Below are 25679 nucleotides of genomic sequence, written 5' to 3'. Positions count from 1 at the left end.
AATAAAGCAAGAGGTAACACAGGGAACAGTGGTATTACCTCCCACTGCATTATACTGATCTTACAGCAAAACTCAGCCATGTGTATTGTCTGACGCTGACATTCTCTCTCCCACTTCTGCCAGATGAAAATGTAAAAAAGGTTAGTTTAACCGGCATGATCCCCAGAATTTGAAAACAGCTGGGAGTCCTTTCAATTTTGAGTGATCACAGATCAGTACTCGGGTCTTAAATAAAGTATCCCAGGGCTCAAAGTCTATTCTCTTCTATCATGAGCTTGTGGAGCTATGTCTGTTGAAATGTGATCCGCAAAGTTAGCCAGACTTGGCCGTTAAAATAGAGTTTACAGGGCCAACGTCAGTGGTTAAATGATGCCTATCGCTCTCTCTCTCTCTCACACACACACACACACACACACAAAGGCCTTGAAGCTGAATTTTATTGGACAAGTCATCAGTTCATTCTTTGTTCCCCTGTTCATTCACTTCCTCTTATGATCACCACCTTTTGTCTTTTTTTTCTCCACTCATTTTTTGATGTTAATCAGAGAACAAACAGTGGTGGCCCTTTGATGCAGAGGGGAAAGCGGCTTCCCTGACAGTGATGAGGCCGCGCCGAGACAGTAGAGAGAGGAAGTTCCTGCAGATCTCAGATGAAGCTTCCGTCATTACAGCAGCCCCATTCCAGCAAATGAACCGCAATTACAATAACGCTGCCCCTAAACGCTGCCAACTCAAGCAGAACAATCACATTTGGGGCAAGGCATCGGCAATGGCTCTCTCGCTCACACACAATGACCTCAGCCCGCCTCATCGTCATTCACCTAGACTATTTTAATCTGGGCTTACTTTCCATTATAGGGCGGTACTTTCAACCTCTCTCATTCAATCACGACCATCAACAGAGCTGTTAGTCTTACAGGGCAAGCGTTCGTTGGTGATACAAAAAAAAGCCTCATCCTCGCCATTTCCCCCTTTAAAATATTGTGTTGTACTTGTAAAACAACGCTTCTCTCAATTTTCATATTTGATTACACTCATTCTGTTTCTCCCTCTCCCCGTCCTGACAAAACCACTGTTTCGGCTTTAAGTTTCCCTTGACTCAGCGTTACTGTAACCACAATGCACAACAGGCACATACACTACACTGTCTAGGCCACCAAGGACCCCAAGTGGCCGTCTCCATGGACTCTTGAGGCAGATTTGAAGTTGGGTCATAATAAATCAGCACCTCGCAGTGTGTCACCCAGGACGTACATGATGTCACCAGCTCCTACATCAGACACACGAGCAAATGCAGGAGATCTCAGAATAGCAGCGGGTCATAGTGCATGTCCACTATGCAAAGCATGTTCAAATCCAGCTTCAAAAGCAAAGCAGCAGAGAGTGGGTGGAGTTTAAGAGATAACCAGGCAGCTGTTGAGTGGTGTATTCCAGGACATATCTTCTCCGGCAATCAATCTGATTCTTAAATAAGTGTGGTGGTGGTGGTAGCCCTCTGAATCCAGACACATAATCTTCTCTACCGTCATAAAACACCCAAAGGCCCCAACACACACACACACACTCTGTTACCCACACTATTCTCTCTCTCCACCATCTCTACCATTTCCCTCCTCTCCTACACACTAGCAATATTAATCACAGCACTCTAAACAGTGACTGACGCCATTCACAAGGCCTGGCTTTGTTGGCTATGTACGCTGCCCAGAGAATACAACTCCAGAGCCTTTTTGTCTGCCTAAGTGGACTCTTAAGAGGAAGCTCCTCCCTTTCTCCCAAGGACCCTCTGATTATCTATGTGTGAAGGGGGTGGGTGATGGGTGAGTTTCAGAAGAGATGGAGTTGGAGAGGAAGGAGGAAGAAGGGAGGGGGGAAGGAGGGTGACAGGCAAATGATTGGGAAGATCCACTGCTTCCCGGGGAGAGGTGCACCCTCTCTCCCTGTGGACAGCCAAGTAATGCCATCAGCCACTGCTTAGCAACCGGTGGGTTTGGCTTGAATGGAATGAAAAGGCACCAAAAAAAAGGTAAAAGAAAGAGAAAAAAAAGAGAAAAAAAATAAAAAGCAGAAAAAGGGACTTGATTTGCTCACAACAGAAAGGCATGTAGACCGCTGTGGGTCCAAAACTCAAAGCTGTGAAAAACAAAAGCGAGAGTTGACAGGTGAAAGAAAGGAGAAAAATTGCAGGCTCTTGCATTCAGTGACAACAAAACATGCCTTACTGCTAAGCTGTACAAACAATACAAAGCAAACACATGTGTGAATCATCACTCGCAACATAGTGCTGATATAATAGCCCCAGTATATGTGACTGGTCAGTTTGTGTCCCTAGTTCTATGATTATGAGTCCCACTTTGTATGTGCAGCCTTGAGTGGGAGAGAGACAAATGGTGTGAAGGTGTGCCCCATCCAAAAGCAGCAAAAAAATAAATAAATCAGACTTCAGGTTTATGCATTTCAAAGAGGTGAAATATCTTGATCACTCTCGTCATTCCACCAATAACAGGTTTGACCGTAAACGATTCATGTCACCTGTGCCCTATAGTGTGTTGATGATTGATGAGAGTCATCACATTAACTGTGCCGTTAAAGCTCTTTTAAATATTCCATTGAACCAGTTCTCTTGAAGGCGAGTGAATCAGAGGAAGCCTTGTTAAAAAAAATGTAAAAAAAAAAATGTAAAAAAAAAAAATGTAAAAAAAAAAAAAATGCTGACTTAGCACTAAGCAGAAGATTGGACAGAGAGGGGCTGAAGCTGTTGGCTGCAGACATTTAAACAAGACCAATCTCATTTGCATATTATTATTAAAGTTTAATCAAACAAATGGGAATAATAAACTGGGGCACTGTCCCAGTGTGGAATTAAGCCGGCTTACACCTCAACACACAGCACTGAAACCCTTTAAAGTGAAGAGACCACAACAGTAGACCATCTACAGTGCAGATGCAGGGCGTTAACAATACATTTGCCAAACACCTGCAAGCCAGTGAACCGCCAACCCACAGGTTTGAAGAACTTTCTGTTGTGCCAGACTAGTTTTTCTTTCAGTTGTGCCAACTGAACCAACACATGATATTAGGGATTTGTTTACCCATTATTGAATGAAATAACCGTCCACCTCTTATTTAAAAAGATAACCTGTGGCCACTGTAACAGAAGAACCTGAGCATCATTCATCTTTGCTTTACACTGAGCAGTCTCAGAGAGAGAAAAACATACAGAAAACACAAACTGATCCCTTTGTCAAAATATATGCACATATGAATTAATAATACTCCTTGAATACAAACTGCTTCTCCTATCTGTTGCATTGGAGGGGAAAACAATCATCTCTGCCCTGATGTTAACCTCCTCAAAAGGCAACCATTACCTTCATTGAAGTCATCTGTTGAACTCAGTTGCTGGTTCATGTAATACTTTGAGTTTAATACAGAATCCACATATTTAGTGGAAATTAAATGTTGTAATGGGGCTATGTGAAATATATTTTAAAGCAAAACTCCATTATGAGACTAGCCTACCTATCGACAGTATAAGTAAGATGCCGACTTCACACCTCTTTAATAATCAGAAACTCAGTGAAAGTATGTTTTCTTTTACAGCAAACCACAATCCCACAACAAACAATATTGCTTACAAATCAAAACTGTGAGTAAAACGAGTGTTGAGCCAAGAGCAGTGTCTGGCAAAGTATGTTCTAATCCAAACTAAATATTGTTAATACATTGGCTATGGAGAAATGTACACAACATGTTGGGCAACTTACCATCAACTTGAAAATACAGTAATCCACCAACAAGGATGAACGCTAGCGGACTCATACTAGCATATTAAACATCCACGGCGGCCGCGCAAATCCTCGAATTCACTGCAGATAAATATGTCCAAAGAAAATGACAGGAGAGTCTGCTCAAGGGTTTCTTGGACTTATGACGAGGTCCTAATTACTGACAAAAGTCAGTTTCAATGTCCAAACATTGAGAGGATCCATTTCACAGTATAGGTCACCCGGAGTAGCGCGGGGTGTTCATATCCACCAAACCTTCAAACCAAACTCTCGGTGTTTTGAATGTTATCCCCGCTTGCCCCGTCAATGTCTGCTCTTTCTCAAAGATGACCTGCTACTCAAGCTGATCCTAGCGAGCCCGTGAGATGAGAGCATTAAGTCCACACTGGAAAAACAAACGTATAGCGTAGTCTGCTGTGCACTTCTCCGCAGGTCCTCGGTTCCTTGGGACGCGTCTCCGGCACCTCTCAAATCTTAACGATGTCTCCCCCCCGAGTTCAACACATGGCTCGGCCGACTGGAAAAACCAGCCCCTTCAACTCTCATGCATCCATTCCCCCACAAGTTGTTTTATTACAACGGGAACCAGCTCCCAAAAGACCCATGTGCTTTGCCTGGGATAAAGCGTTGTGAATGTACAGTCATACACTACAAGTCAGTTCAACATCCTCCTTCTCTCTCGCTCTCTCTCTTTCTCGGCTGTTCGGTTTGAACATCAGCGCTGCCGCTAGGAGCGCACGGTCTATGAGCACCAGGCACAGCCCTCAGCCCAGCACACTGGAGCTCCACACGGTTGCTTGAAACACGGATCGGCAGAAGGGAAGACAGCAGCCAGAAGGGAAGAGATAAATAAACTGGAGGGCAAGGAAAAGTCGAAGATCTGTCTGTAGTTTTCAAGAAATGGAGGCTATATTCGCCATGTTTCTACAGGTAAAAGCAGAAATATATTGGAGCAGAGGCTACATCCATAATAAACTCTGTTTGCACACATATATTACCACTTGTTCACTTTAGGCTATAGCTTTACAAAAAATATTTGTCACAAAAATGAAAAAATATCATCTGAAAATATCCAAACGGTTTGACCACTCTAGTTACTATTGCCTACTAAAGAATAATGCAGACAATATGAATAATAACGTGTAATTCAATATGGTGAAATAATCTTGTGTGTAGACATATTAAAGATGCGAGAAAGATGATGCTGAATGGAAGATGGATGTTGATGTATTGAGATATTGAAGCAGAATTGTAAATATGATCTCTGTCAGAAATCAATGACTGATAGTCCGAGCCCCTGAATCCAGATGAGGAGAGGAGCAGCCTCTCTGCATACCAATATTTGCCTACATATGCCCCTTTTTCTCCCAGGGAAACATGTGCAGATAATGACAGAATACAGAAGCACACAAGAAAATCACTGCAATCCAATTTTTCAATTATGGACAAATTTAGGTAATATGATCAGACACAGCAGTCAGCACCCTAGATATGCTGAGGTTCAGAGATATAGGGGGGGGGGGGGGGGGTTGTGTATTTGGGCTGCACTATGGCCCAGCAACCTTCTTCATGTTGCCTCACCAGTTTACTATAGAGTGAGCTATGAGCTGTGGGCTCCCCCTACTGGTGCCAGGTATAGCAATCATTGTGACTACTAGGCTTTTTAATACTGCCCTTTAAAGTGCTTTAACCACATGTAGCCACAACAGAAGTATTTCCCAAAGCAACGTTATTGATATAGCATAGTTGTGCAATCAAATGCATGTTTGTGTTAATGTCTGCAGTATATCAGCATATCAAAATTGAACTGGTATATGTTGTAACTACACAAGGCTAATTTACAGCATCACTTCAAGGAGTGTGGAACAACAGTTTGAGGAAAAAAGCCCTGACTTACTGAATGAAAATACTGTAGGTGTATACTTTAAAAATATATATCTTTCTAAGTTAAAGAGAAACATCAAAACAGCATAACCACACACATTTGAAGAGATGCCAGATCAATCTGACAAGTTGGTCCTTTTGGATTTTACCGGAAACGGACGCAACATTAACAGCGGCACAACCTAAAAGGCTTGGGTTTCCCATTTTATGACTTGCATCAAAGCTAGCCATAGAACAAAGCCATCAGAACTCACAGTGTATACCCCGAAGGTGTCTGTGAAAACCATACTCTACCAATAAAAAATAAAGAGACTAAACACCATGACACGGGTGGCTTTTCCAAAGGGAACCACTTCTATTGCCTTTAATGATAGCTTTGACTGTGCTCATGCTTTTTTTTTCTTTCTCCTTCCGTTTGTTTGTTGAGTTGCATGTTTAAGCTTGCCCTATAAAGACCTTACTGGGAAGGGAACAGCGACATGTTGTAAGTTTGCTAGCTCACTCCCACTGCAGGCAGCGCTGTCAGCTGGCCAGACACAGTGATTTGTCTTCATATTTTAATATGTTTGTGAGCTGCATGCAAATGCTGTCTTCTCTGTGCCTCCACGGTGTCCTAGATTTTACTAGATGTGTGCAACCACACACACATACACACACTTGCGCGCGCACACACACACACAGCCAAACACAAATTTATTGTGTCATCAGTGTTGCTGAAGGTTCAAGGCAAATAAAAGAGGGGGAAAAAGGGAATTGGAGAAAGGCAATTTGCTAAGAAGAAAAGCCCACTTCAAACATAAACAATAGAGTGTATGGCTTCATTGATGGAAAAGTAAGTAGAGTGTAATTCTCCCTCTCAAGCCCAGCCTTTTACACCCCACTTTCAATCACTGTATCTGTAGCAGAGGCGGCGATATTCCCCGGTTTTGTAAATATCAGCTGAGAGTGGATTTATTTTAATTAAACTGGAGGCTGTGTTTACTCAGGGCATGGCATGTTATATAAAAAAAATAGATGATGGGGCTAAGCCATGGACTGATAACTCATGGACACTATAATATGAGCTTATCTTTCTGCATTCCACTGTTGGAAGAATATCTCAAATATTATATTAGTGTGATATTCATAATATTAACAGACAAACAGGGTTTGTGGGATGATTAGTTCTATCATTTCAAAAACTGAAAGCATGCAGATGAGGCGTAACCACACACCCACATAAATGTGACGTCACAGAGGGGGAAGAAAAGCATGAGTGGTGGTTTGGAACGGCTGCAATGGCACAGACAAAACCAAAAATATTAAAAACATTGAGCAAAAGACTCTTGTATGCAGTTTCCCCCACTTGTTTTCCATCCCTGCAAAGACAATTTGAGTGTACCACCAGATGCCAAAACGGATCATTTGTTTTAACCTAAACTAATCATGCCACTGTTACTGTCACGTTTGTGTGCAATTATTTGTTTTTAATTGAATCCAAACTAATAATCAATCAGATAATGTCTGATGATTGTCCCTGGAACATCTGCTCATTGATGGATCCAGGGTGGAGTCATTCATTAGGAAGGTTGTTGGGCTTGACCCACATCCATCCTCATTTTATGTGACATGACTTGAATCAGTCAAGTTGATTCTCCAAGTTCACTGAATTTTGTGTCAAAATGGAGTTAAATCATCGGCAGCTTACTATAAAATGGAGAACATTTAAAGGGTTTATGAGGGCATAATATGTTCACTTTAAAATCTGAAGTGCTATACCCTTTGCATCATATATTTTTTCTTCCTGTAAATGATTAAGGATATTTTAATCAGTGATGCAGTTTATACTATAACATGTGTACAAAAAGTGCTGCAGTGTTGATGGTCTTTTTTCCTTTTTTGTTTGGAGATAAAAGCCCAGCTGAGGATCAATAAGGGGCACACAAGTGGATTGAGTGATATGTCACAGATGATCAGTGAACAACAGCAGCAGCATACACTCTGAGGGTTTTGTGAGACACACATTCCAGAAGAGACATTTTCTGCAATATAATTGCATGTTACTAAAGGTGCAATTCAAATGCAAAGTATGAATCAAAGGCTAGACAGTGACAGAATGAGTAAGTTTTGGCAAACGCTGCATCTTTCTGTACGCAAGTGTCTGGGGGGAGAAAGAGGAAAGTGTTTTTAATTGTGAGTCAGGTCAGAGGTTCAGGTAGCAACATCACTCATGATCCGAACAGAGTGGTATTCGGGGAGCTCTTAGCTGGATATCTTTCATGGCTGAGTATCCCCTTACTACTGGGTTGGGGTCTCTGCGTGGGGATGATTAGGAGCTGGAGGTGGGTGAGGGGACGGCGGTCTGTGCGTGTGTGTGTGTGTGTGTGTCTGTGTGTGTGTGTGTGGGGGGGGGGTGCAATGTGTGGAGGGGTGATTAATGTAGATGTCAGTAGCGTCCCTCCCCCCCACGCTCCCTCCCCAGCATCCGTAATGACACCTGGGGAGGACAGAATGGGCCGATACCTGCAGCCCAGCCTCCCTCAGCAGGGCATGATTCTTCCCCATGATCCCCCTCTGTCAGCAGTCCTGTCACCGGGCTCGGATCAGGCCCCTTATTAATGGGCCTCTGTGTCAAACACAGATATTAAGCTGTGCTCTGCTCCGCACTTTCCTTGGCAATAACACCCACATAGGCGCGCACACTGACACAGTCATTTCTGTACAATACGGTGACAGACAGACACACACACACACACACACACACACACACACACATAACACAGTGCAGTGCAGTGCAGCACACTTATGACTTATATGCACATCACTGTACGTGTACGTTCAACATTCGCTGAAATATTACTTTCTTATTTAGCAACTTTTACAGACTTAGTTCCAGCATGACAAAGAGTCTATAGATCTATCAGATATCTCTGTTTCCCCATCCTCTCCTTCTGCTCTGTAATACACACAACCCAATATCACGTTATGCTGAAAAAGTGACCTCTCACTATGATGCATTGTCCAACAATGCAAATCACTCCGCCTCCGCTGTGGATGAGATCCACACAACTACAAAAAGGTTATAAAGGCTACCGAGCTAGGACTCTGTTAAGTATCTGTCCAGAAATGTGGCGGGCTGAACATATATCGACCCTAAATGTCGGCAGAGCCTCAGGGACGAGGACTGCTTATGCTATTTGGCTTGTAGATTTAATATGATACATGGTACAGGGAGACATTTATGAGAACCCACATTTTCGTGAGACATAACACAGCAGTTCTGGAATTATTCCCAGCAATAAAACATTTGATAGAAGTCAGTGGGACACATGTTATAGTCTGTATTCTCCGATACTCCCTCAGAGCGCTTTAAGGTGGAGGTAGGGCAGATGGAGTATAGTATGGAGGACAAGACACCTGAGCCTGATGTGGAAAGAGAGGCTTCCATCAGCAGGACATGAACTGTGTATGTAATGCATCGCCCGTCTGAAAGGCACAGGAAGGGAGATAGGGGTGCCCTATCAAATGTTGCAAAACTGTGGATTACTGCTGAGGAATTTTAGCTTTCCACATAGAAATTCCGCTGCACAATTCCTCTGTCTCCTCTCTCAGGTTTGGGTCAAGCAAAATACTTTTTTATAACTAGCTAACTCTGGTTTTATTTGCTAATGTATTCGATCATGCAGCAGCTATGAGGCAATCATATGGGACACAGTACTAAACATTCATTCAACCCAAGATTACTAATTACTAACATTATTTTCTGGGTTTGTAATTTCTGGAGAAACACCTCAAAGCCCCTGAAAACTTGAGTATGTCTTTATTAAAAAGTAATGCCCAAAGTTCATATAATTTAACATATTGTATTAAATATTAGTCTGTCAAATCTGTCATTAGGACTATGTGTGAGTGTGTGTGTGTGTGTGTGTGTGTGTGTGTGTGTGCGTGTGTGTGTGTCCGTGTGTGTGTGTGTATGTGTGTGTGCATGTGTGTGTGTGTGTGTGTGTGTGTGTGTGTGTGTGTGTGTGTGTGTGTGTGTGTGTGTGTGTGTGTGTGTGTGTGTGTGTGTGTGTGTGTGTGTGTGTGTGTGTGTGTGTGTGTGTGTGTGTGTGTGTGTGTGTGTGTGTGTTTGTGTGGCTTGCTTGCTGAGATAGGATTGACAATGGCCCGGCAACAGAAGCAAACAACTCTATGACTCATCACATTTAGTTTTAAATTCTGCGAAACTTGCGATGGTTAGAAGAGGATATACAACATAACCTTGTTTTCTTAACTGAGCCATTTCCTATTGTAAAATCACCAACTTTGGCAGAAACATTTAGTGGTCACATAAGATCCCTTTGGCCAACAAAGCTTCAGCACAATGTGGAAGAAACAGAAATATGATAATGCTGCCGCAAAGAAAAATACTGCGCAACAATTCATCCGTGCAGCCCCACATAGAATATTAACTTTTACATTTAGCCCTTTTACACAGGTGGCTAACACATATAATAACTATGCTTTGACATAAGTTTGGTTGCAGGTAATCCAAAGTAAACTTTTCCGCATAATTTCTCTCCTTCCTCCATTATTTTTCTATTTTACGTCAACCTCCCACTCGTATTAGATACTCAAGCCCATCTTCTTCAACCACATTCCTGTCATTTATGGAATTTCCCTGTCTAGGTGGAAAACATCCCACTCTCCCAGGGCCTGGAGAGCTGTAGCTAATTAGCTGGCCTAGTTTTTTCCCCTGAACATAGCCCACTATATCTGCTTCTGACAAACTCATCTCAACTGTCAACCCCCCCACCCCCACACACACATAGGGCAGACCTTGATAACAGGGTGCAAGTCATTGTCATGACAGGGCAGGGTAAACAGATTGGTCCAGTGAGCGACGGGCAACAGCCGCTAATGAGTGAGAAGTGAATACTTGAGCTGTGACGAGTAGGCAGGGAGGGAATGAGAGGAAGGGAGGACAAGGAGCCCCTCAAGGATCTCTTCAACCTCCTTATCAGTTAGGACATTGTCTTCCCCCTCTCCAGTCCTCCTCCTGCTCCGAATACTCACAGCTACAGACATCATTAGCAAGGCCATGAGCAGGCTCTGTTTAGTCTGGTTTGTAAATCCTTAAACCTCAGTCTCATTTTTCCTCTGATGATGATCGAAAATGACCTGTAACAGCAATTGAGACCGTCAGCGAAAACAACAGTATTTTTATACGTATAGTAGTTATTATTAATGCCTTTGCATGGGTCAGATCTCCCAGCAACTTAGACACAACGATTTATGGCAGGCAGACTGTAGGGTAAGGTACTGTAAGGTTTACTTTGCTTCACCATCGTCATATTACCATTTTTAATCTTACACAGTCACACACACACACATACAGTATACAGTATATCGCCTTATTGTGTTGCAACATGCAGTATCTTTCACTAGTTTCTAGACATATGCACGCTTTTGTCCAAAGGTGCAGCCGGAATTTGCAACAAAAACTCAAAGTTCCTTGTAGCCACTTTAAATCCTGCACAACTGACCTGACTATAGAAACGGATATAACTGGCTTCATGTTTGGAATGGGGAAACCCACTTTGTCAAATCTTCTACACAACAGTCTCTGTAACAATGGGAAGTTATTTATTTTCATTACCCCCACAGGACATTCTGAAAATGGCCCAGTAGGTCTCATAAATACCTAAGAAACCCAAACAAATGGGATTATTTAAACTATCAACACCGTAATCATTTCCTTTCTCCCCTCATTAACATAATTGCCAAGTCTCCCAAATATTTTTTACAAGAGAGAAAAATTGAGACAGGAGGCACAACCCATTTAAATGGCTGAGATTAATTGTGTAATCATACCATTATTAACCTGTTAAGTTTCTCACATGACAGCAAATGCACTGCATTTTCCAATTGTTGCGTTCATGTTTTGGCTGGCAATTTAACTAAATAAATGCTGATACTGTGTTGAATTGCTTTTGCATTACTGCTTTTATTTATTATAAGCGATACTTTTATTACCAAAACATGTTTTTTAACTTATCGTGTACCAGCTATTCCTGTTTAATATCACTGAGAAACCTCCTTTTATCAGTTACCGTGAATATGTCTTATGTGTGAGCGGCAGCAGAGTGGGTGTGAGCATGAAGACTTTAATTAGACTTCCCTCTGTAGTGGTAGCATGTGATCAATAAACAGTATTTAAGGATTTTCTTCACTATCCAATTGTTGAAAGTCATGCAATGTATTATCTGTGTCAGCAGGTAGCCAATATACAGTTGAAATAACACAATACAGAAAGCTTCCCAAAGCAGTTTATTTCTATTAAAGGCAGTCTTTATTGTATACATTGGCAATGGAAAGCAGCTTATGGTTTGCAAGAGCTGCCGCTGACGCAGCCATGGAAACGTCAGACATGGTAATTATTCTGCACATATACTTTACAAGGCTCCTGACAACTCCAGAATCCTAATTGCAAGTATTCTTTTGGAGCAAAATAAGCAATACAAGCAACACTGTGTATGTACTGTGTGTCTATCTTGCTTATTATATATTATATATGTATATATATATACTGTAGTGTTATGTTTAATATATTTCAATATTCAACCCAGTATGACTAAACTTTAACCGAGAACAGTATAATGTACATATTGCAGCAAAAGCAGATTTTCAGTTTCAAATAAAACTCTTAGCTTGTATCTATTAATGACTTTAATACAGACAATTCACTCTCAACTATGCACTCACTTTTGGAACAGAGCCCAGAAATAAAACTGCCCCCCCTATATTCTCCCTTGTCCCTACTTAAACCATTTCAATTTCTCTGCCCCCCTTTGTAAACTGACAACTGGCTGTAATCATGACTAGAAAAACAGTATTAACCCCCCTCACCTGTCCGCTTTGTTCCTCACCTTTAGTCAGGTGCGAGGAGAAGGGAAAACATTAATCTCAATATTCAGATTTGGTGACCCTGTGGCCTACGACGATTACAACATCTGATGTCCCCTATTACAATTTGTTGCAGCGCTTTAAACTGCTGAGCATTAACCAGGATGACTAGGTGTGGTTGGGAATGCAGAACAAATAGACAATGCAATGGTTATCTCATTTAAATCACATAAATATGAGCAATCTTCTTTACAAGTTTACCAAAGCAGCTGGACTACATATTGTTTCGAAATGACAAAATCAGGATTTGCATACATTTTGCTCTCATTTATAAACAGTGTTGGACTACCTATGGCTGTGCATCGAATACAACACATTGACACTAAAACGGAGAGGTTTGCCACTTAACCAGAGAGCCCCGCCCCTGTATGCTGAGTGCTATCAACAGAATCAATCAAAGGCACTGCACATCAGAGGTTCAAACTTAATTGTCCCCCAAAATGGAAAGTGATTTAGAGCCTTAGGTCACAGTCGATCCCAAATGACACATTAGGGCAGCCCAGCCCCATGTTCGACCAGGGATACCATGACCCTTTTGGGGGTAAAATATATCCATACACTGTGGGCCCCCCGGGCTCCCCAACCGCCATAAATGCCTCAATGTCACCAATCTGTGCTGAGTGATGGTCTGGCACAGATGACGCTGGACACAACCATGCTGGCCGTTCATTATTTCTAGATATGAACTCACAGAGAAACACACACACACACACACCAAGAGAAACACACTACATGCCTACAAGCAGCAGGTGTTGACGTCTGAGGAAGCACTGGCACAAAGCTACTCTGCAATACATTCAGAACATGCTGTACCTTGAAGTGCAAATAGTGAAGCGTAGATGGATTTCATTTTTAGATGACAGTTGATTTGTGACATGACAACACTGGGACTCTGCTGTATCATTCAGGCTAAAGTGCGTTCCATCCACTGATCTGGTAATAAAACAATGGAGGCATGTAAGTGGATTCCACGGGGTGTAAGTGGATTTCACAGCGAACAAGTTTCCACAGCCACTCCTAACCTGTGACCTCTTTCTGTGTTTGGTAACTGTCTCCCACAAATAATTCTAACCCCCCGCGGCCGAATGAATTACACAGACAGTATGGATCGTCATAGTCTCTTCAGGCCCTAATGAAACTGGGCTTGTGCCCCTGACATTTCCATCCCCCGAGGGCCAAGCCCTGCTCGGCCACAGCCCTCTTACCCTGGCCTTGCCACTTCACACTCTAATTGCTGCCTCAATAAGCAAGCACCACAGCAACAAATCCAGTTAACGACAGTGGCATATTTATCACTGGCAGGCAGGCAGGCAGCACCCCTGTCCCTAGGTATAGGAGGAGGGGCACTGTGGCTTTTACAATCTGAGGGATGACCTGCACCCAATAAAGAGCAGGTCCCTGTGACAAAATAAAAACCAAAAGAGGGTCAGAGTGATACAATTACCGCTCTGCAGTTCTGACCCTAACTGTAGGTAAACAATAGACTGCAAGAGGATAGTGGGGGGACAGAGAAGAGGGGGGCCCGTCATTATAGAGGTAGGCCAGGAGACCTGTTCAATTTGCTCCATTAATGAGCGCTGAAGAAGCACTTTCACAGTGTCCCAACAGAGCCATTACAGACCCAGGCTGAGCGCCCGAAGTAGTCAGATGTTGCACCGTGCCACAAATACTGCCGGCAGCACTGGGACATTAAGCCAAACAGACCTGGAAGCTATGAATACACAAGGTTGTTCAAATAGAAGCCTATAAATCCATGATGTCATCAATACCAAAATGCTGCACTTGTACTTAAAATGCTTTATTGTAACATGGCACGTTAATCATAATTCCCCTTTATTTATGGTGTTTTATTGTATTTTAAATATTGTAAACAACATTAAAAATGTTTTACAATGCATGCTGGCTGGTATTGCAGAACTTTGAGTGTTTTATGCAGCACACAGGATACCTAATTGGAAAGGGAAACAAAGCGTATTAGCAAAACTACTCATTTACATCCTAAAATAGCAGGAAGAAAAGTCAGCGCTGCATTTTCCTCTAATTTATTTGTGCGGCAGAGCACAGTAAAAGCTGATAGAATGAGGCCAAACAATCAGAAGTTTAGTGGGACTGTGTTTCTGCTTAAATCTAACAGCAATCACAAGATTTTTTTTTTTTTCAGATACCGTACATTGTACATTAACGTCAGCTGGTAAACATCAAAGTTGCAAAAATCATCAAAGACTATTTATGCACATTCCATAATCTGTTTTAATGCAGCACTAAATTACTGTTTTCTGTTGCCTTTGTTGTCTAATCTGGCTTACTTTCAACCCACACTGTATCATACTGTTTCTACCTCCAAGAATAGCTCTTTCTTAAGTTCTAAGCTGTTCTAACAGACAGTAGATGTGCGCCCTCTCTTTTACTCCAGGCACATGACATATTTTTCCCAAAACATTAGCTGTACTTACTTATAGTCACATTTTACTACTAATATGTATTCACATTTCCATCAGTCGTAAACCGTGTTGATTTCTCACATCAGTTTGAGGTGGCGGTGTTCAGTTCAGATAGTGCTGTGTACGCTGTGGGGTTGAATTTGTTCATAATGTCATTATTTTATAAAGCAATTAATACATGATAAATGTTGTATGTTATCTAATCATTCATAAAACATGGGTCATAGGGTCATAATTGAAATGGCTCAATGGCTCATACAGTATAGTTGTCTCAGAAGTGCACGGGAATGACAGGAAATGGGACGTCTGGTTTTATCGCAGCAATACGAGACAGCCACATCTGGACGTATAAAATAAGATGCTGATTCATCTGGATATCTCTCTGTTGTTGCAACATAAATCAGACTCAGCACCATTTGCTTTCTGGCAACATGTCACTGTGTATAAAAAACTCCCCACGCCCTCCACAGTGTTGACTCCTCATCTCCTCGGCTAAGACCCAAGCATTACAGAGCTGCCCACTGATTTTTTTTTTTGTTTCCATTGAAAGACAATCATAAAAGTTGAATGATTTCAAATGCACGCTTGGCAGGTGGCCGGTTACTGATTAGCAGCTGCATTGAAGACACTTCTCTTTCACCACCATGACTGCCCTGTTTCCTCCCTTCCAACCCCATGTCGATTATCCCCAGAGAGGCTCTAAAGCTAAAGCAGTTTTATTTTCATAAAATGCACGTAAATATATCTTGACAACAGATTAATGCTCAGTATAGGCACACACTAGTACTGAATTTGTACATACTTCTCTTAAACTGAAAGCGGACGTAATCACCACAAGGTTGGCATATCAACAAAGACAATACAACATTGTATGATACAATACGATGTGATCTGATACAGGCAAATGGAAAAACATTTTTGGGATTAACAATGACTCAATGAGACCTGGTTTTAAATAATTTTCGTTTTCTTTCGACATTATGTTTACTCCATTGACACTTTTTATGAGTATTTCAAAATGCAGCCGAAACCAACCAGACATAAATAAATCACAATGCAGACATGTGGAATGAAAAAGGTATGCAGAAAGACATGTGTCTCAATAACCTTCTAACTTCTTGAAATGACCAAGAAAGACATATGTTGCCTTACTCATTACTCGCCATGTTCAGGGTGTTTCGGCTTTTGCTGTGCACATTGTTACAACCCACCGGGAGGTAAACAGAATGAGTGTGTGGGCACGTGGCCTTGAGTCAACAACACTATTTGGATTTTACTACAATGACCCCGCTGTGCAATGCTGCTGGCCCTGAGACTTTACTGTGTGCCATTAAGGTGCAACACATAAAATGGTAAAGGTCATATCTGCTCTAAAAGTGTGAGGTTACCTTTACAGCATAAAGAGAGACAACGATAGAAAGAGAGATAGAGAAAAGGTCATAGAAAACAACTGTATTAGCTAACTTTAAAAACAAACGGATGTACAAGCTGTAAGATAAAGGGCATTAAAATACACATTATGTGCAGCATTATATGTACAATTGTAAAAATCAATCCTGTTTTGTTGATATGTATTGAGAAGAGCCTATAGAATTGATAAAGCCTGTCTATACAGTCTCTGGTATCTTTCAATTACAGCAAATTGTAATGGTGCTCGTCTTCTGGACCAGAAAGAGGGAATAAAAGAAAACAAGTGAGGATGTGTGGGTCAAAAGGGATTGCAACAATCTAAACGTAGTGAGCAGTTTGAGCTGAGCTTAATGATTTCTGTGAGACAGTGTCATCCAAGCAGGCCACAGAAAAAAGGACCAGTTTTAATAAGGCCCCTTGTTCTGAAAAATACCTATTGATTTTCACTGTGGCGGGTTGTGGGCCAGTGACCCGCTCTGGTTCCCAGCTCCAACAAAAGCTAAATTGAGCCATTTAGAAGCCGGGTCTGTCTTCAGAGACCCCGGCTCAGCTCTGACTCCCCCAGCCAATTTATTTCCATCAGGTGGAACTTTTTTCTGTGCAGCTGCAGAATTTCACCACAATGGGTTTGCTGCTGATGAACCCGGCACACACTTTCCTACTTCCTTCCATCAGTCTCCACTGAGTTTGGTTCTGACCCCTTCGCTATATTACAGTTCAACATTAAACGTATAACTCTGACCCAACCGCAACACTACACTAGGTTTTCACAACACAATCATGTGTTGTGGCCAGCAAAAAGTTGGAGGAAAACTGTATCGCTATAACCTCCACTCACAGTGGACTGTCAAACCTATAGGCCCTCTAAAGCTGAAATGAGTTGACTTGAAATACATTGTAGTGAGAAAAAAACAACCATTGTCAAGGAGGTAACAATGTGACAAAGATAAGATGAATAAATGCATATGCCACTGTTACATCACCTTGCCATACACACAGACATGGTCATATGCATGCATATACACCACTCTTTCATTTGTACCAGATTCAGATGGGTCAGTTGGTATACATTCTCAGTATCCCTTTTTTTAAAAAGGATACAAAACAGCTAGACTAGTATTTACCACAGTTGTGGTATATAAGTGGGTTAACACTGATGACCTAATGGGAAAAATATGCCATTTGTTTGTTGTGTTTTGGATTTTCTGAGCAAAGTGGCTGGTGCTCTTCTGCTCGGCCATCACTGCAGCAAGAGCACTACCCCATTTATTCCGTCTCCCTCTTTGTAAACATCAATTTCCCATATGCAATGGTCCCTTTGCACAAAGTAAACTTAATAGAAATCCCATCCCTTGTACTAATAGCTGCAAATCACAGTTGTGTCCGTTGTAAAAGGAAAGGATCTCAAAAATAAACAGCCAGCTGGAGCAGTTATCTTCCAATTGCCAGTGCTAATGAAGTTAAGAGGTTCATAGTGAAGCTAAACAACTGTTGCTATTATTGTGCATGGGAAAAATTTTATTACACATGACCACAAGTGTCCCAGGTACGTAAAAACATCAGGAGGAATTATTCCTCTTTCAGAGACTTCTGTTCAGCTGTCTCTGCATGCTACATTCCATATGACAAGAATGTAGTCTATAGTCAGTGTACTGAAAGAGAAATGCAGCAGCACACTATTGAAATCCTGGTCATGGATCACAAACATACAAGCACGTAACATACTTTCCAACTGATTGAACTCTTTCTGAAGGAGCTGGAGAGATGAAAGGAAGCGGAGAAGCCCACAAAAATGATCTGACCGGAGATCAGACAAGACCGGCTTCATGTTATTTTCCCTCGATCGGAGTTAGGAACAAATCCAAATATTTTTCCCTTTTGAGAAGGCATGAATAGAGAATGTAATTCAGGTCAAGAGAATGTGAATACTGTGCCATGGATCAGAGCGTACATGAAGATATCAGAAAAAAAGCTATAAACAGTCAGCTCAAAGGCAGAATGAGAAACACTGATTTGTAAGTAAGAGGGGGAAAAACATTCAAGGTCACCCTCGTTCATATTTCCCCCTACGGCTGCTAAACATCTCAGTGTACAGTGCTGCAGCACATTCGTAGCTCAAACCAATTTTACCAGAGGAATCAATATGGCTGAAATATTGGGCTTTTACGAGTTGATACATTCAGCTGGGGGCCGTGTTGTGAGCAGAGTAATGTGTTCAGCTAGATTGGATTTAAAGCAGCCTGGACATTGAGAAGGGGTGAAACAAAGTTACAAGAAACGAACAAAAAGGAAGCAAATGATTTATGTTTTTTTTTATAATTATGATGCATTGTTAGTGATACATAAATACAGCCCATGTGCATAACATCCAAAGGTGGCATAATGAACATTAAGCGGCAACTTGTAGTTAAAACCTAATTAATGGGGGCGCACTTAGCTCAGTTGGTAGGGCGTCCCCCCCATGGACCTCGGCAAGCAGCGGAACCGGGTTCGATTCCAGCCCGCGGTCGTTCTCTGCATGTCACTCCCCTCTCTGCCCCATTTCAACTCTGTCTCTACACTATCAATAAAGCATAAACATGCCCAAAAAAATCTTTAAAAAAATAAATAATAACAATTGATATTACTATGGGATAATGTTAAACTACATGACTAAACACACATGTCCATGGTACAGTGGTTGTGTTTAAAGCATGAACGGAAACCATAATCGATGGTAATTCATGTTTTATGTTGTTTAATTAGTTAAACACAAGGCCCATAATTAATTTGCTTTTCATTTTTTATTGATCTTGTTTTCCGTGTGTCAGCATATTACTGCAAGCCGTGTGCTTAATGATTCGTAGTGTTTTATGTGTGTCTTAAGATAATAATATTTGCCTACTTATCTCTATAAAAAATTTACAAAATGAGATAATCAACCATACTGTAATTGTATAGCATGTTAGTATTAATCAGTGTCCCTGGTCAAATATATCTAATGAGTATTTACAACCTGCTCTGTTACTCCAGTGTGTTTTGGCCATCATGTCTTTACGATGTGGTGCAGGTTGTTCTTTGAGACTCTCAGATGTGCCGGAGAACAACATGATGTAAGCTATGCTGCCACAGAGCCACTGCTCAACCAAACGCCTGGAAATAGCAGCTGAGGAAGCCATTACACAACCACAGTACCAGGGAAAAAGGGTGGGCCACTGGAGCCCCCTGGCAGTGTTACAATCATTAATGCCCTCAATTTGCCTTAATGGCTTTCTCAATCCCAGCCCTCAATTCCATTCGTCCCGACGCCAGACTGTATTTGGTCTCCTTTCACTGCCTGTAATTAATCCATTCATCTCTAAAAGATCGGATCAATGCAGTCTGGAATGAGAGCTGCCAAGCCTTGGGAATACTACATGTAGTAGACCCATGGTCTGGTCAAAACAGTATTTGCTATGCAGTAAATGGACTGAAATAGAAATTATTGATAAAACACCACTGTAAATATAGATGAGCTGTAACATATTAACTATGTAACACCAATGAAATATAACAGAAATAAATGTTGTTCAAAGACGATGCAAAAACCCATCAGCACTTCAATACATGTATGAACTCCCACAGTGGCCTATTACCACACCCAATAGGATCATACAGTAGTCCTACTCAGTGGTGTAGTGGTGCCTGGAGAAGTGGGTATACTCTAGTCTAAGTTGTACTGCGCGCGCATCCGCTTTTGCCGGTCCTATATTTCCCATAATTGCGCTGCCTCACACAGCCACTCGCGAGTAGTGGTCCAACACAGGCCTAATGCATGAATAGCCTATAAGATATAGAGAGCGTAGCTGGCAGAACGGCTATATGTTTAGCCTCCGCGTCCGCTCCATTTACAGCCATTAGTGCGAGTGGGGGGGAGTTCACTGTCCTGACAGCTGACTGCCGCTACGGTCTGCCGGACCATCACTGTTTGCACAGTAGGCTAAATAGGGAGACTGAGGTGGGGACCCTTGACCTTCTAGGGGGGGTCCGGGGGAATGCTCCCCCGGAAGAAAAAAATGCAACCTTTTAAAGTAAAATTCATCAATCTGGTGCACTTTGAGAAGAAAACTGCATGCAACCAGGCCCAGGGGCCCAAGGGCTCAGGGGGGCCCTAAGCCAGAGATACTGATAGTAACTTTACATGTCGCATTGTCAAAGAGCTCAGTCACTCATGTCAATAACAGCCTAGGGTCCAAAAAGGAATAGGAAATAAATCATCATGGCCCCTAGCAGGTGAAAAATAGAAAAGCAAGTGCAAAACAAAAGCATTATTAGCTATGTCTTATGGGCTTCATAAGGGGCCTCTAAGGCCCCCACACACATACAGGAATAAGCTTTATACGTGTAAATTCTATACTGTTCATAAAAAGTAGCTTTCCACCCTGTATCTGTTGCAATGGGCCCCTCCATCATATAACATGGATCTGCAGACCAATCTACTGAAATGTTTTTACAGTTGCAGAGTAAAGAGTGCTGCCTGTTTAAGAAAAATAATGTTCCTTCTGCAGCTCAAGATTTGATTTAAATCTAAATTTTCCTCTGAAAGTGCATCAGATTGATGCATTTTACTTTAAATCTCATAATCCGTCTATGAACCAACTGGTTTCCACAATCTTTTTTATTTTTGTGGGGAGCATGCACAAGCATTATTCATAGAAAAAAAAATGTGGGGGCCCCCCACAGGGTCTTGAAACGGGCCCCGAGATCGTTAAGACCGCCCCTGTACGCTTGCCGCCTTCTCTCTGCCCGCTCGCCTCTCTATTGAGAATGCATTAGTGGGCGAAACAAACGCCTCGGCCCTTGTGAAACGGCCTGAACTGCTGAACGAAGGAAATCAAATGAGGTTCTGGCATTTTCCCCAAAAAACGGGACAAATTGTGTCCCGGGAGAGATTTTTCTTTTCCCGGGACAGCTGGTGAAAAAAAGAGAACAATTTCGGGGAAAACGGGACGGGTGGCAACAAGTCCCGCAGTCGCGGCCGTTAGAAGTGGGTATACGCAATGTCGCCTGAAAAATAAGTGGGTATACGCCGTATACCTGCGTATACCCCCCACTACACCACTGGTCCTACTGGAGAAGATTTTCAATTCCAGTCCCATCATATTACTTTTCCAAGTTAGATGTCATGCACAGTTAATATAGAAAGAAATCCATTTCCAATTTATGTATTTTAAGGGGAAGAGATATTGTGCCTGGCAGTTCTCCGCATAAAACTAGTTCTAGTCATCATCATATCATAACTTTTTTCATGAACGGAAAGCTTGTTAGAGGTGCATGTTTGTGAAATTGATTCCTTTTGGGAAAGAAAATGAAAAGCAACATCATAAATGCATGAATGTGTATGTGTGTCTTTGTGTGTGTGTGTGTGTGTGTGTCAGTGTGTGTTTCATGATCCAGAAATGCTGCCTGGCAATCAGGCAACACGGGCCCTCCCACTGACCCACCACTAAATCCCCCTCCTTGGTCTGTCCCAGGATCAATAAGTAATTTTTTGGAGCTGATTAGTTTGCAGCAAAAGGGTGGTCACTGTCTGATCTATCCGGAGGACATAATCAAGCACTAAAGTGGCATTATCACCAATGCAATGTAAGCAAGGTGGGTGTAATATTATGATGTGTTACACGTTTAATTTGCGACGGTGATTATAGACCATGATGTAGAAAAGAGCAGTTTATGCTCTGTGGACCTGACTTGAACCCTGGAAAAAAAGTACACCTCTTTATATCCAAATTAATTGATTAAAAAGATGTGATGTTGTTGCTTTATGCTTGTATGGAAAGGGTGTGTGAAAATGAAGAGAATGAGGAGATGAACAGAACAGTTAAAAAAAGTAATTTAGGGCATGTAAGACTACAGCAAGAGTTGCAGTAAATTCTGCTGTTTTTATCCCCGAGAGGCTGACACCTTAGAAATGAGCACACAAGGCAGAGAGGAAATGTGAGGCTTGGATGAATTATCACTTCTCTTTGGATGGAGCACGGCTATATATTTATTTTTTGTATGACATGACTCTTCTAGTAAAACTGCTGTATCACTGTTCAGAATGATGTTCTAACTGAGCTAAGCTTATTCATCATACCAGGATTTCACAGTATATACTGGTGTTTAGGTTTAAAGTATTTGGAAGACCACAAACTACTAACAAAAAGTAGGACACAGGACCTCATGCTAATACAACTAAATACATACCTTTATGCAACTTTAAAACACTCCAGTCCATGTCTAATATGTTATAATAAATATACAACATTATGTTCCCTCCAAGACTCCAAATGTAAGGACTGAGTTCACCTCAACTTGGATATATTTCAAGTAGTTCGGATCTATTTATTTGTTTGTTTTACTTGTACTATAGGCTTTACAACTCTCCACTATTCCTTACGACAATGTTGAACACTCAAACATATTTATCCAACTGTATTCAATGGGTTTCCACCAAATTTCTTGAGGGTAAAAATGTATAATCATCTACCACAATGCAGCTTTAGCAGGTAACGCTATATGAAAAAAAAGACTGCTCCAGAGGTACTGGAGGTCTCTGTTGTACAATAAACCCTTATTGCATGTAAGAGTATGATTCTACCTTTGCAGAATGTTTTTGGTTAAGATGCTTAGCTGCAGTGACCATGAGCACAACCCTATGGAGGACAAAGGTTGTTTTCAACATGTAATTTACAAAAAAAAATATAGAAGTCATATTGGATTTATAGTAGTTAGTTATATAATACCATGTACACAAACAACATTAACTTGACCACAGTTATGACCCTTGTTTCTAAATGAAAATAATACAACAATTTACAAAAGCAGAAAGAATAGTCATTCCAGAGGAGACTACGCTGTTCCGTGTAACACAAGCTGTGGTCTGACATTTCTAATTTGCTGAAAGAGTACCAAAAGAGTGATAAATCAATTTGCAAACCAAGCATACTGTACATCAAGGTATTTAATACATATGTCCTTGCAAGATGCTGCAATACTAGGAAGAGCTGCAACCCACACAAATATATATTTAGAGGGCAGTGAATTTCCACTAATGGGTGCCACGCACTCTGAGTGCCATGATCTCAGAGTGACATTTATCCTCCATGAAAAGCAACTCAGCGATGCTAAAATAAACCAGACGCACAGCTTATTCAAGAGGATAAAAACACATATTTCCTGAGGATTTTAAAGTTCAGCACTCAGGATTTCTGAGTTTCAAGTATTGAACTTTTAGGCCCTTGTGACTATGATTGATATGATATACATTTCACTCTGATGTGTAGCCACAATGTTGAGCCTTCCACCCTGGAGTCCAATGATGTTGGTAATAAATTGGGTGTACGTTCAACAGAAAGGTGGCTAAAGGTGTCGCTATACTTTTCAGATTTTAACTTCAATGCTTCAATGTAAACGATTTACAGTCTGACAGTTAAAATGAGGTCTTAAGAAAAGCTGTAATTTAAAAAACATGGTATAAGTCAACATGCAAGGGCAACCGATGTTTAGATTTTTTTTTCTTTTCCCACTTAACAGCTATACCATATGGCTCATTCCTCCAGATCCAACCATACGTTTGACCTGGCAAAGAAAAACTGACAAAACAAAACTAAACTAAATGTCTGAAAAATCAATCAGCAGTGAAAATGCTTAAAGGTATACATGTTTGACAATGAATAAACCCTAGCATGTGTGCTTTGTGAGTGCAATATTGTGTTGATACTTTATATTCAGTCACAGCAGAGCAGGAGAGGAGAGCGTGCATGGTACCACGTAAAACAAAGTGATTTGAAAGTGAAAAGCAACTAGCAACAAGTGCCCTCTACTGGATTTGGACAGTAATGTTTATAAAGCATTACACAGAGCACACCACATTGTAACACATACTAAGACATTACTCGATTTAATTGTTAGTGTACGATTATATAATTAGAAGAAAAATAAATACAACTTGGCAAAACTATAGGAGGCAGAAATTGTCATATTGTCATTGTTACACTGATTGTGTGGTATACTGAGTAGCACCACTAAGAGCACCAACATTACGTCACATCTCTATCAATGTATTAAATAAAATCCATAATTAAGTGAAACCATTGTATTTACATCATATTCCACCATAGGGTGTCAATATATTTGAATGCCCACCAAAGCAGTGCCCGTTTGGGACCGGATTTCTATGCACGTCTATTCGCACTATGAGTGTGTTAGTGGCATACTCTACAGTCTGGCTCGCTTGACCAGCTTGTCTGTGCAGTTTTCTTCAGACTGCTAATCAAAACAACTTCACACTCAGCACTGCACTCCCTTTCATCCTCAGCAACACCACCGCCAAGTGTGAAGCAGATCAGATGAACGGTTGGAAACAAACTGGAAAGACAGACAGACAGACAGACAGACAGACAGACAGACAGACAGACAGGTGTCTACCTTTATAGTATGATGAAACATTTTTACCCATTGATCAATGTATCATACTTATTTTTCTTTTTGTTTACCACCATTTGGGTAAAGCCCCATACTTTCTTAGTTAACGAAAAACCTTTGAATAACAGCTCAAAGAGAGATATTGGTGTTTTGACTAATGCATTGCACCGTGTTGAAGAATGAGCATATTTACTTTGTCCAAACATAACTCATTGCAGCTGCAGTCATTACAATTACTTCCATTATGGCTGAACATAGTTTCCTGACATTCTGACTTGGTTTTATGTTTTCCAAGCTATCAGAACTAAACAGTTATGGCAGCCCATAAACACATGAATTGACGATGACAACCATGCATTTGAAAACTGAAATACATTATGTTGGTCAAGCAATCAGTTTGTCTCCGCAGACTGTTTCTGATATATTTTGCATGGTTAGAGCATGCAAGTTCCCAGATGTGAAAGAAACCTGAAGTAAAAGAGACAGTAAAATTGGCTTTTTACCAATTAATTTATATTTGATGGGTGAACAAGGCGGTAAGATCAAGGGGAGTATTTCTCCTGTGCTATTTGAGTACTCTGCTTGTATTGTGTGAATTATCAATGCTATACACAGCACTGAACTGTTGACACAAGCTACAAGGCTTGCAGGGAACTACAATGAAACATTTACACGCTCATTCAGAGCCGCAGTGTCGGAGCTGCGACACAGTTGTGGTGAGAATGCATTTCAGTAGATTTACCTGACTATTGTACCACTTTACTTGACCAATGCAGCATAGAGAGCTGTTTTAATCCAGTGTTGT

General features: G+C 41.3%; 1 protein-coding gene across 1 annotated transcript in view; it reads right to left on the bottom strand.

The window, feature by feature from the left end:
* Positions 1-4407, bottom strand: part of robo2 (roundabout, axon guidance receptor, homolog 2) — a 174248-nt gene extending 169841 nt beyond the window's left edge. The window contains exon 1 of the mRNA XM_080053968.1: positions 3768-4407. Within this exon, the coding sequence (XP_079910094.1) occupies positions 3768-3822 (55 nt within the window). The 5' untranslated portion in view covers positions 3823-4407. The remainder of the gene's footprint in view (positions 1-3767) is intronic.
* Positions 4408-25679: the final 21272 nt, after the last annotated feature.

The sequence above is a fragment of the Ammodytes marinus genome (genome assembly GCF_949987685.1).
Source record: "Ammodytes marinus genome assembly, chromosome: 3".
NCBI lineage: Eukaryota > Metazoa > Chordata > Actinopteri > Uranoscopiformes > Ammodytidae > Ammodytes > Ammodytes marinus.
This window is presented reverse-complemented; position numbering and strand designations above follow the sequence as displayed.